The sequence below is a fragment of the Odontesthes bonariensis genome, chromosome 4 (genome assembly GCF_027942865.1).
Source record: "Odontesthes bonariensis isolate fOdoBon6 chromosome 4, fOdoBon6.hap1, whole genome shotgun sequence".
Lineage (NCBI taxonomy): Eukaryota > Metazoa > Chordata > Actinopteri > Atheriniformes > Atherinopsidae > Odontesthes > Odontesthes bonariensis.
In genome coordinates this window covers 16,305,751-16,318,883 of record NC_134509.1, presented here as the reverse complement: position 1 = coordinate 16,318,883, position 13,133 = coordinate 16,305,751, and the positions used below count along the sequence as shown (strand labels likewise).

General features: G+C 40.9%; 1 protein-coding gene across 6 annotated transcripts; it reads left to right on the top strand.

Annotated features, from left to right (window-relative positions):
- The first annotated feature begins 703 nt into the window (after positions 1-703).
- On the top strand, positions 704-12,485 carry LOC142378566 (oxysterol-binding protein 1-like). 6 transcript variants are annotated; one of them, XM_075463209.1, is made up of 18 exons: positions 817-1,299; positions 1,759-1,930; positions 2,243-2,451; positions 2,597-2,759; positions 2,865-2,976; positions 3,054-3,252; positions 3,335-3,449; positions 3,527-3,584; positions 3,686-3,853; positions 3,956-4,201; positions 4,399-4,519; positions 4,796-4,899; positions 5,042-5,137; positions 7,049-7,233; positions 7,341-7,570; positions 7,712-7,750; positions 7,973-8,020; positions 10,001-12,485. In XM_075463209.1, the coding sequence occupies exons 2-18, from the start codon at positions 1,797-1,799 to the stop codon at positions 10,141-10,143; spliced, it is 2,370 nt and encodes a 789-aa protein (XP_075319324.1). In that variant the 5' UTR covers positions 817-1,299; positions 1,759-1,796; the 3' UTR covers positions 10,144-12,485. The 6 variants fall into 6 exon arrangements, with proteins under 6 accessions (XP_075319323.1, XP_075319321.1, XP_075319320.1 ...); XM_075463206.1 differs by lacking the exons at positions 7,973-8,020; positions 10,001-12,485 and having other exon boundaries at positions 815-1,076; positions 1,166-1,299; positions 7,712-7,961; XM_075463210.1 differs by lacking the exon at positions 7,712-7,750 and having other exon boundaries at positions 818-1,299.
- Positions 12,486-13,133: the final 648 nt, after the last annotated feature.

Here is a 13,133-nt window from a genome sequence, read left to right as displayed (position 1 = left end):
ATTTTATTTATCATAAGTGTTTTATAGGCATTTTTGATGTTAATTCTATTGTAAACAAACACTAATCACTAAGTTTTGATGCTTATTGTATTTTAAATTGTAGAGATTCTGAGCAGGTAACTATTAAACAGGTGTTACTCATTTTTTGTAGATGGCATGTGACTAAAAACAAATAACTGAGAATCGGAATAATCAGATTACATTTGAAGATGTCTTGTTCCATTGTCGGTGACGACAAAGACTGGATTAAAAACATTACATTGACTATGCTAGCATGTTTTTGAAAAGGGTAACTGGGTAATTTGATCATTTTTAAATGCTGAATATGTTTTATTGCATCACAAAGTAACTTACTCCTCAAGTTGCCACTTTGGTTTGAGGAGACTTGGCTAATGTTTGCCTCTTAATGTTGACAGATTAATTAAAAGTTTCTATGTTCTTGCGCTGAAACGGGACACATTCGAGTAAGTGCACATCAATGGTTACGAGTACAAAGTCTATGTGACAAACGATTAAAAGCAACAATAAAAACTTCCACCAAAGAAAGCATGCCATATGTTATAAAATACGCAGTTCGCCTGTAATTGGTATAAGTACCAGTTTTGTAAGAGTAGTTTGATCCGACGTAGTTTGTTAGGTTTTTGTAACTGTCGTCAGCGGAACAAAAAGTCGAACATTAAGGGATTGGTCGAACACCAATTCCGATGCACAACCTGTAGCAAAGTAGTTAGCTAAGCTAACACTTGCGATTTAACATAGTTTCTTTAAACAGGACATGAATCCCAACAAGTAAGTGATGATGCACTGTTGTACGCAACGACGAACGTCTATTACATCTGACAAATAACGAGCAAGAGAACTGTACTGCTGAACTAGTTTCAATCCTCTACGACTAGTAAGCTTCTTTTTTTTTTTTTTTTTACAACTTCCTGTTTAGCTAGCAGTAAGCTTACAGGCGGACTGAGTTTTAAGTAGCTTTGATGAACGGAGATGGCTTCTCCTTTCACGGTGTGACTCACCTCACAGTATCCAGGGGGTGTTTACTTGACACTTGTATGCCATCCTGACGAATAACGGTGGGTTTAGCCGACTGGTATCGTTAGTAAGCTGCGTTTTCTCAATGGCAGTAGTTTATAAAACGCGGTGTATTGTACTTTGCCATCAGATTACTTTTGAGTTACGTCGGAGCAACTTGACTCGTTTGTTTTGATTCGAGGATGTCACCGTGTTAAACCCGCATCCACACTGAAAGCTGTTACTGAGACGATATTAAACAGCTTGTAGGTGTATCGGTCTGCGGTGAGTATATGGTTACTGAATAATTATGGATCTAGTGCCAACATTTGTCATGTGTAGAATAACGAGTTTTTAAGAAATTAACATGAACACACGGGGTAGTGTAACATAAATTAAATTAGATGTTAAACGGTTACTTATAGTACTTTTGTGGGAATTTAGTGTCAATTCAAACCAAATGAGTAGCTTATCTGTATTTACCCCACCCTACTATTTGTTAATGTTGACAGCTTTATAGTGCTGTTAATTATTTCCTGTTATTGATGAATCAACAACAACGACATACTTTATACTTCAACGTCTGACTTTTTAAAGTAGACATTGACAAACCCATTTGCTCCGATATGTTTGTGATAACCTCAATGGCTAATCTGCGCATACATCCCGTGTTTGAAAAACTGAATGCAGGTGTGCTCAACTACCAAAGTTACTAAATCTTGATCATATTCTGTCACTCTGCAGGCTCCAACCTCACTCAGTGAAACCCACAGGCTGTTGTGATGTCTGAGCTCAAACCCCCTACCCCAACACCTGGTGACACATACAAGGGTTGGCTCTTCAAATGGACTAATTACATAAAAGGTTACCAGAGGCGCTGGTTTGTTCTCAGCAATGGATTGCTGTCTTACTACAGGCAAGTCATGTGTGGCTTACTGAAGTTTAATCACACATTTGATTGACAAACCAATCGTTTTAAGAGTGCAAACATTTTTTTTTTTTAGGTTTTACTCAGTTGAAATTTTAATTTATGGACATTTCATCATAACTGCATAAGAGCATATCACATGAATTAATATTGATTTAAATGAAACTTTATTTGATCCGTTCCTGTTAATTACACAACAAATAACAGATTAATCTGGTCTCATATTAGCTATATGTTACTTGATAAAGCACTGTCTTGTAAACTCAACCCTCCACACGTCCCTGCCTGTGTGGCGTCCAGGTCTCAGGCGGAGATGGGTCACACGTGCAGAGGCACCATCAACTTGGCCACAGCCAACATTGCTGTGGAGGACTCGTGCAATTTTGTCATTTCCAACGGCGGGGCACAGACGTATCACCTGAAGGCCAGCTCCGAAGTCGAGCGACAGCGATGGATCACTGCTCTGGAACTCGCCAAAGCAAAGGCTGTCCATATGCAGGCGGAATCAGGTGAGAGGGAAGGAAAAAAAGTTGTTGGAAGATTAAAGAAGGCATATTATTGAAATTCACAGAGAAGTTGCTTAAAAGATCGCTAGAAACAAATGTGTGTTGGTCTATTTGTGGTCACTTATGGTTCTCTCTGTCACTTCTACAGATGACTCCGGTGATGACTGTCCAGGAGCCCCCCCTTCCTCAGGACAGGGCGGAGGCTGTCGTAACTCTGAAGTTGAGTCCACATTACGCACCCTGGGCAGCAAGGTGGAGGACCTTACCACCTGCAACGACCTCATCGTCAAACATGGCTCTGCCCTCCAAAGGTACTGATTATCCGAAGAATATCATCCAGGAGAAACAAAGTTGTTGGTTATTTCTTGTTTGATAATTTGTGATTTATTTATTTATTTTCTGTTCCATAATTTCAGGTCTTTGTCAGAACTGGAGGGGCTACGTGTAGGAGGGGACACGGGGGAGAAGATCAGACAAGTCACAGAGAGGGCCACACTTTTCCGAATCACCTCTAACGCCATGATCAACGTAAGTGTTACTGAGCGAGGAGCGAGCAATACTTCTTCCGAGTTCATGGCTGACATGTAATCGTTGTGTTCCCCAAGGCATGTAGGGACTTTCTCTCTCTGGCCCAGAGCCACAGTAAGCGCTGGCAGAAGGCTTTACAGACTGAACGAGACCAGAGGATACGTCTGGAGGAGACTCTGGAGCAGCTTGCCAAACAGCACAACCACTTGGAAAGAGCTTTTAGAGGAGCTACAGTTCTTCCCTCTTCATTCAGCAATCCCACCTTAGGGAACAAAGGTAAGGCTCTCGTTCTCAGCTGAATTTCTGTCCTGTGATCCCAATGTTACTATTCCGTGTCAAAATCCTGCTATGATTTTAGGTAGTGTTTCAGGAAAAGGTGATGCCAGTGATGAGGATGATGACAACGAGTTCTTTGATGCCATGGAAGACCCAGCAGAATTCATTACGGTCCCTGCAGACCCCAAGTATCACAGGTAACTAACTTTTCATTTTTTTAATATCAGCTTTTTGGTACATGTGTGAGCTTTGCCCATTTCTTTATTTTTTTCAGGAGATCTGGCAGCAACATCAGCGGGATCAGCAGTGAGACTGGAATGGATGATCAGTCGGTAAATGTGATCAGTTTGTTGATTTGGTCAAATTATGTGTTGATTAATCAACATGCCAAAGCCACGTGAACCTTGCTGATCGTTTCCTTTTCTGTCATCAGTTTGATGAGCTGTCTTTGGCGTCCAATCCGGAGTCTCCACAGCCTCTGGAGCTCGAGCCAATGAGACAAAGACGGACCCGTATCCCTGACAAGCCCAACTATTACCTCAACTTGTGGAGCATCATGAAGAACTGTATTGGAAAAGAGCTCTCAAAGATACCTATGCCTGTAAGAAGCCTTTGTTGACATCTAAGTAAGTTGTCTGTTTGTTTTTGTTTTTTAAATGAGATGAAGTAATCACCCCTCTCTCTATCACTTTGTGTTTTCAAGGTGAATTTCAATGAGCCATTGTCGATGCTGCAACGTTTGTCTGAAGATCTGGAGTACTACGAGCTCCTGGACAAGGCTGCCAAATGCCATAACTCCTTAGAGCAGATGTGTTATGTGGCAGCTTTTACAGTGTCTTCCTACTCCACCACCGTTCACCGCACAGGAAAGCCCTTCAATCCTCTGCTGGGAGAAACTTTTGAGCTTGATCGGCTCACAGAGTGCGGTTACCGCTCACTTTGTGAACAGGTAGTTAGAGAAAAAACAACCGGCAATCTTACTGACTCCTTTGGAGTCAGTAGTTCTTTCTATTAAACCGTAGGTAGTTTTAGTTCCATGCACAAAATCACACCCAAGTTTTTTTTTTTTTTAATGCAAGTATATGTATCTTTTAAAAAGCTCTAAACAATCATACATTGAAACTGCATCTTTGGGGCTCCTATTAGGTGAGTCACCACCCTCCTGCTGCCGCACACCATGCCTTCTCTGAAAAGGGATGGACCCTCAGACAGGAGATTGCATTGGCCAGCAAGTTTAGAGGGAAATATCTCTCTATTATGCCACTGGGTGAGTGTCTGTGTGTTTTGTATAACTGCAAGATTAGGAAAATAATCGCAGCATGCAAGAAAAGTATTACCAGCTCGGGAGTTTCTGTTGCTTACAACAACCTGTTTTTACCCAGTGCACTCTGTGTCAGTGTGTATATGTTGATTGTATAGATTGATTCCTCGTTCCAGTGCAGTATCTCATTTGTAACTTCACAGCGTAGAACGTTTGGGATGAGTTTTGGTTGATGAGAACAAACTCTTGTCGAATGTAACACCTTTGTTCTCTCTTCCCCAGGTTCTATCCAGTGTTTGTTTGAAAAGAGCAACAACCATTACTCCTGGAAAAAAGTTACCACAACAGTACACAACATTATTGTTGGGAAATTATGGATCGATCAGGTAAATATAAATAGCTCATCGCTATGCATAAGGAATTACTGCATAGAATGTTTGTGTTTGTTATTGTTATAGAGCTTTAGTTATGGTTTATTAACCCTTTTGATGACCGATACGTTTCTCTCTTTATATTCTCCTCTGCTAGTCAGGGGAGATAGATGTGGTGAACCACAAAACAGGAGACCGCTGCCATCTCAAGTTTGCGCCCTACAGTTACTTCTCCAGAGATGTACCCAGAAAGGTCAACGCTTTCCTTTCTTTTTAGATGTAACCCAGTTTTCTCAGGCAATACATTTTTACCAGAAAATGTTGATATAGATTTCATACACCAGAGGAGTTTTGCTTTTTTGCAAAACCTTTGCTGAATTCAAGCTTGATGGACACAGAGCTTGACGTGCCTTTCTGGACAGAAAGTTTATGTTATGAATGAGTTTGAGGAGCTTCTGACCGTCAGACTAAACAGCATTGCTGGATATTTTCCACATTTCCACATTAATTTGATTGAGGTGACTTTGCAGACTGAAGAAATGATGCAATACCAAAGCTAAGCTAAACTGAGACTTTTGTTTTTCCTCCAGTGACATGGATTTGGCTCCCTCCGTCCATTCGTATTTCTATATCTGCAATATCCTGTACAGGGTTGCAGAGGACTGGAGCCTGTCTCAGGACCAGAGAGGGGTTACACCATGGACAGATTACCAGTCCATTACATGGTTAACTAAGGGACAGACCTTAAGTCACACTGAGTCCCACTCAGCCAATTTCGAATCTCCCCTTAATCTATTATGCATAGCTATGGACTGCTAGATTAATCTGGCTCATGAGACAGTCCTCTCAGACACAGGGGGGACATGCAAACCCCTAACACAGAAAGGCACCAGCCTACAAGAAGGTTACAACTCAGAACCTGCCGATCTTTCTTGAAATTATTTAACAGTGAACGTTACCGCCACTTAATCACATTTTTTTTGTTGTTATGAAGGAATTCTGAGCTGTTTTTTTTTTTCTTTTTTTTTTAAATGGTTCACCAACATGCTTTCCAATATACACATTCGTAGGAAAAGGTCCAACCTCAGTTTTACTCTTCCAACATCATTTCTGCTTCATCAGTTTTAGCTTTTTAATTTGCTGACTTTTCTAAAAATTTAAGATGAAACAAAAACTGTTTGTCTGTCTCATTTTTGCAAAAAATGTGAAGCAGCTGTGATGAGAATCAGCACCTCCAAATCCGAGACGATGGTCTTCGGCCAGAAAAGGGTGGAATGCCCTCTCCGGGTCGGGAATGAGATCCTTCCCCAAGTGGCGGAGTTCAAGTATCTCGGGGTCTTGTTCACGAGTGAGGGACGAATGGAGCAGGAGATTGACAGGCGGATCGGTGCGGCGTCTGCAGTGATGCGGGCTCTGCACCGGCCCGTCGTGGTGAAGAAGGAGCTGAGCCAGAAGGCGAAGCTCTCGATTTACCGGTCAATCTATGTTCCTACCCTCACCTATGGTCACGAGCTGTGGGTAGTGACCGAAAGAACGAGATCGCGAATACAAGCGGCCGAAATGAGTTTCCTCCGCAGGGTGTCTGGGCTCTCCCTTAGAGATAGGGTGAGAAGCTCGGTCATCCGGGAGGGGCTCGGAGTAGAACCGCTGCTCCTCCGCATCGAGAGGAGTCAGATGAGGTGGCTCGGGGATCTGGTTAGGATGCCTCCTGGACGCCTCCCTGGTGAGGTGTTCCGGGCCCGTCCCACTGGGAGGAGGCCCCGGGGTAGACTCAGGACACGTTGGAGAGACTATGTTTCTCGGCTGGCCTGGGAACGCCTCGGGGTCCCCCCGGGAGAGCTGGAGGAAGTGGCCGGGGACAGGGACGTCTGGGTCTCTTTGCTCAAGCTGCTGCCCCTGCGACCCGACCCCCGGACAAGCGGAAGATGATGGATGGATGGAAAAACTGTTTTCATAAGTGATTAATTAAAACGTTTTATAGAAATTTAGTATTTTGTAAATGGCACTGCTTCAAGTACAGATGTTTTTACCTAACAAAAAGCAGGATTGGGCTGTAATGAAATGGATTTCTGTACGTAGTTTTCAACTGATTGGTCGTGTTCCCTCCCCGAGAGGAACTTGTATTTGATTTCCTTCTTAAGTGGAAGCTGTGTTTTCCTCACAGGTAACGGGAGTGGTAACAGATAAGGATGGAAAGGCTCATTACGTGCTGTCAGGAACATGGGATGAGAAGATGGAGTTCTCCAGAATCATGCAGAGCAGTAAAGGGGAGAACGGGACTGAAGGCAAACAGAGGACTGTTTATCAGACCCTCAAAGCTAAAGAAATCTGGAGAAAGAACCCTTTACCGTAAGTGTTAGTTTTATAGTGGACTGGTGATGGTAATAATGTTGAAAGTGAAGTAGCTATGCATTGAAGGGTTGAGTTTCAAATGTTTTATGTGGATGACTTTCCAGAGAGGGAGCAGAGAATATGTACTTTTTCTCCTCGCTTGCCCTAACACTCAATGAACTCGAAGAAGGAGTGGCGCCCACAGACAGTCGGCGACGCCCTGATCAGCGGCTAATGGAGGACGGCCGCTGGGATGAAGCCAACGCAGAGAAGCAGAGGCTTGAAGAAAAGCAACGTTCCGCCCGCCGAGAAAGGGAGAGGGAAGCTGTTAAAGCAGTCAGCTCCCCTGAGGAAGGTAGGAAACTAACTAAAGACACTTTACTCCGGTGTGTATTCATCCTGTGTGTCTGTCCAATGTTTCTCTGTCCCGTCATCTTTTGTGTACTTTGTCTGTCTTGGTATTGCATGTCGGTTTTCTCCCCGTCTTAAACCTAAGCTATCGCTGAGGATTCAATCACTGACTCATCTTTGAAAAGCAAGTACTCTTCTCTTGATCTACACTTCACTTTAGAATCAAACAACACGCTTATAACGTGTGTGTGTGTGTGTGTGTGTGTGTGTGTGTGTGTGTGTGTGTGTGTGTGTGTGTGTGTGTGTGTGTGTGTGTGTGTGTGTGTGTGTGTGTGTGTGTGTGTGTGTGTGTGTGATAGCAAGGTAGTATCTTCTATATAAATTCATCCGTCTCTGTTCCATTTAGCTGATGCTGAAGAGACTGGCACCATCGCAAGTGAGGTTTCCGATGAAAGCAAGTATCAATTCACAGTTTATCTCTTCGAGAATACTTTTAAAAGTGTATTGCGTATAATTCTTCTTACAAAGGAGTGAATCAGAACTCAAACTGCACATTGATGAGGTGCAGATAGGATTTTGTCTCAGCGTCTTTGAACATAGCACCTCAAATATGGGCCGATTATACGTGCAGTTGTCAAACTGCACACTCAAGATTCCCTCTCTGCACATCATTAAAGGAACAGTTCACTATTTAAGACCTTGAGTCCCAGTTCCAGCTTGTTTATCAAGATTAAGAAATGAGGAAACCATTTTCACAACAATAGCTCATTTCTATCCATTTTGGCTGTTTTCGCTGGTCCATCCTGCTGCTACAGACAGGGTTCCATTGGGCACTCTGTTCAATGTCCTTAAAACAATACTAATGTTAATTTTAAAGAAAAGGTCAACTCACCGGGTGGTTAGTGGTATTAAAAAAAAAAAAAAATGTCGGCGCATTTTATGGTTTTCCATCCGTGTAATCCGTGTTCTTTGCTGTTCAGGAACTATTTTTCATGCTAAATCACGACGCACGTAAACATCTGCTCTATATTTGAGTCTGAGGCTCTAGCCCTGGCGCAGTGATCTGACAGTGAAAGTGAAAAGTCTTCCAAACGAATACAATTGGATTACAAAATGCTAAATAAAGCAAGAAATAACTTTTATTTCGCAACGCAATTTTTTTGGGACACACAGGAACATCCACGAACCACCCGGTGAGTTGACCTTTTCTTTAAAATTAACATTAGTATTGTTTTAAGGACATTGAACAGAGTGCCCAATGGAACCCTGTCTGTAGCAGCAGGATGGACCAGCGAAAACAGCCAAAATGGATAGAAATGAGCTATTGTTGTGAAAATGGTCTCCTCATTTCTTATTGTTGATAAACAAGCTGGAACTGGGACTCAAGGTCTTAAATAGTGAACTGTTCCTTTAACTGTTAAGCCTCCATTCCAAGCCAAAATCACTCCATTTTGAACCATCATTTTTTTGTGTATAAAAGGCACTTAAGATCACCCGTGTGAAGAGCCTTTATTATGAAAATACGTCAGATGAAACACGCAGCACTTTTAAAATGTAATCAACAAAGCGTGGCTTGAGTTGTGGATTTTCATTTTCTTTTTTTGTTCGGGGGTTTGCTCAGCTGACACAGACGACTCGCCCCCTCATACGCCTGTCGCATGCAAGTAGCCCCTTACATTTTCACTCGCTCACTGTTCTTTGCGTTAACTCATTTTTTTTTTTTTACTCATTCTTTTCATTCCCAAAAAGTCATCCTTTTTTTTTTTTTTTTTTCCTTCTCTAGCCCCTTATGGAACATCACACTTCCCACAAATAAGCAAGTATTCTGATGATAATGCAACGCGTACAATGAATATATGCTTCTTATTGTAGTAACTTAGAAAAGTCCAGACTAGGAAAAACCCTGTTCAACCCCCATCAATTCAGTCAATTTCCTCTCTTTTACGTCCTTTACAACTTTTCGTCTTAGTGGAGGGCAAGGAAGGTCCTTATGGAGCTCCAGCCAAAAGCAAGTAACGTCTGTCCTTTAGATACCTCTGACTTTAGATCCATTTAGAGCCGACTAGATGTAGGTGATTGCAGAATTTGCTCTATACCTGGTTCTATGTGTCTAGAGTCACTGATCAGTATACTTTTGAATCTAATAATTATTGCATTAGAAGTGAGCCTGCACTTTATCATGTGTGTTACATCACGTCTTCAAGTGTTTATCGATGATCTACATTTTTCGAATAAGGCGCATCTGAAGTCCAAGCAACTGATTAAAATTGAACGTATATCTCTTTTTCTGAGAGCATGCTGGCTTACTTTAAGCATGATATGCAGCCATTGCTCAATAGCTTTTTAACCTTCTCCTCGGGTCCCTCAAAAGCTTCCTGTTGGTCAAAGATTTACATTTTCTTTTTTTTTTCTTTTCTTTTTTTTTTACCTTCAGCCACCCATCCAGACAACTACCAAGCACTGTGGTTCGAGAAGATTGATGACACTGAATCCGGAGAGGCGTTGCATGTCTACAAGGGGGGCTACTGGGAGGCGAAGGAACACGGGAGCTGGGACATGTGCCCAGAAATCTTCTGATTACAGCTGAATCATTTTTCAGATAGTCGTGTGCAAATGAGGAGATGGTAAGCACGGCTCTTCCGTACGTTAGAGGAATCAAGCCTGACATCGACATCTTCATCCGATCACCCTCTCCTGCAGGATCAGGGACATCTGGACTTCACCCTCTTAAGTAGGCTCAATGTTCATGTAGCATTTTAGTGACAATGCTGCTGGTTAGTGTTCACAACTCCTTCTCACTGCCTCTCAAACACTAATTTTTTTGTTTTGTTTTCCTCTGCTAGCTGCCGGTTTAGGGTTCTGTAGGTTCTGTAGTCCAGCTTTTGAGTTAGACTTTGGCAAAAACTTATTTTGGAAGTGTCACGATTCCTTTTCTTTAAATTCCCATTTGTCAGAGGCATAATTCATCCTGATTACATCTGAGAGTAGGAGGTTTACTTCGATGGATGGACCTTACGTGTGATTTACGTGTTTCTTCCTGTCATGCATTTGTGGTTTGGGTTATTTTGCAGTGAGTAGATTGCATCACAGCACCGCTGTAAGTCACACTTTAATCATACCCAAGGTTTGGAAAGACCACAAACACTCAATGCAGACTTTGCCTTTGAATTTCTTTCTGGTGATTTGTGGTGCTTCTGACGTGAAACCCCAACACTGGAGATCTGCTCAATCCACATTTTAGCCTTTCTTTTTTTAGGTATTTACATTAACCTTGTCCATTTGAAAATATGGGATTTTATTTAATTTTTATTTTTATTTTTACCCCATCTCAGAACTCCTCATACCTCCTTCAGAAGGAAAAAAAAAAAAGTGTTTGAGTAGTTTATTTTGATTTGGTTCAGTAACATCTGATTCGTCATCTTTTAAATCATTAAGCGTGAGTCTTAAACGTCTACCTTACTTATCCCGTATTTAAGTTGTGTTGAATTTGACTTAGTTTTCTATTCTATTTGTCTGCGGTACTTTGATTTTAATATGTTGTCTTTATTTCATATGGTAATCCATTGAATATTATACAATTTTATTTTAGAAAAATGATATCAGATACAGGCACATGTAACAGAACTGTGTGATTAAGCGCACTGATTCTCTACATATATTTCACACCTTTTTATCTAATTAATGTCAGACATTTCAAGTAAGGAGTGAAGTCTGTTGGTGTCATGGAGAGTTGTGTACGAATCACTTTAGGCTTGATCATTTTTTTTGTGTTTTTTTTTTTGGGGGGGGGGTGGTTTATTTGCCTTCACAGTCTCCTTCAAACTTATTGATCATAGCTTTACTCTCGTTTAAGGATGTTTTCGTCTTTGTGTGCTGCGAGTGTTGAATTTTACCATACAGCAATAAGAGTGCCTCTACTTATACACATGGCACAAAATGGCGATATTGTGAGGTAAAAAAAACACTGAAGCTGCACAGCCTGTTTTGTGTTTTTTGGTCTTTTTGTTTGGCACCGTTGTGAGTGGCAGAACTGTGTAAGGAATACAAAATTCAAGTTGATTTTTTTTTTTTTCACATGTAAGTGTACTTAAAAGCGGAACACTGAAAATGAAGATGGCAAAATATAATTCTGTGGCTATTTTCCTGTGATTGTGTTTGAATAGAGATGTAATTGTTGAATTAGCTGGACGCAGTGACAGATCATCTAAAAGCAGAGAAGCACTTTGAAGATTTATGCTTTGTTCTTGTTGTGTAAAGTTTTACTGTATAGAGTTTCTATGTACCAACTAGAAAGGCTTTCTATTAAATTGTATTAATTGATCAATGCTCCAGTATTCCTAATATATTCCCCTTTGCTTTGTGCAGCATTTAAATAGATGTTTCTGCACCTTTTCAAATGAATGAGTTTACAGGGTTCTGACTATTCGTTCTGTCTTTTTAATATATATTAATCGATATTTATTTGTGTTTTAGTCAGTGGTTTTAATTGTGTGGCTCCATCATTCTGTATGTGTGTTTTTATGTTAAACCTTTTCCATCCCTTATATTTCCAGCAGTGATTCTTTTTTTGTTGGTTTGTTTTGCTCTCCCACGTGGAGACCATCGCTGTCCACAATACAACAGAAAACTAGTCTCTTTCCTTAGAAAGAGATTTGAGATGTCCTCGCACTTTGGTGGACGAGTGATTCCAAATCTCTTATGTCTAATGAATAGTCAGTTTTTGATGTTGGCTTCTCAATAGTTTTGTTGTGTGGAGAGTTTGTTTCTGAAAGTTTCTTAATCATGTTGAGTTATTGTAAACGTATGTTTTGACTTGCAACTCTGAGCAAATATTTCACTATTTCTGTCCTTTTAATGCAGTCATTTTTGTCGGGGCTTGTTCTAAAAGTTGACGACATTAAAATCTGGATGGAGATGCAGTTCCTGTTTATGGTTGTGGTTTATTTTTGCTAACATGATACCACAGAAGAGCTTATAATGGTTATTGCAAATATAAATTTGAAATCAGACATCTACTTTTCACGTCAGCCTTCTTTGACTGATGTATGCCGGTGCTTCATATGCTGTAAGACAGCACAAGCACTGTTAGAAGGATGGAGTGTCTTGTATGACTCGATTTTCCCTGTTGCATCAATAAGTCACCAGCATTTGGATATTAAGTGCATCTAGTTTTGTTGGGATTTATTTGTATTCTCTTATTAATCATGCTTAAAAGTACTTGTTGACTACTTCAGCACATAAGCATGTATTTTTGCTTATGTTTCGAGACAATATTTTCCTAAACAAAGAGGTGTGATAAGTCAGAAGCCATAATTTTGCTAACCATGGTTGCAACCTTTCACGACGTTAACATTTACTGTTAAGCACAAGCCTTCGTGTTCCAAACTGTAACCTCCAGGGAGAAGGCGAAGACAATTTTATTCATGATGAGATACTAAGAAATTGAGTTTGAAATCTGTATTTGAAATGAAAAGAAAACTATCAACATCATGTGCACAGAAATCTCATGACAACACACCAACGGGTTATTTTTTATAAGGATCCTAAGCTCCATCTGTGGGTTTTGC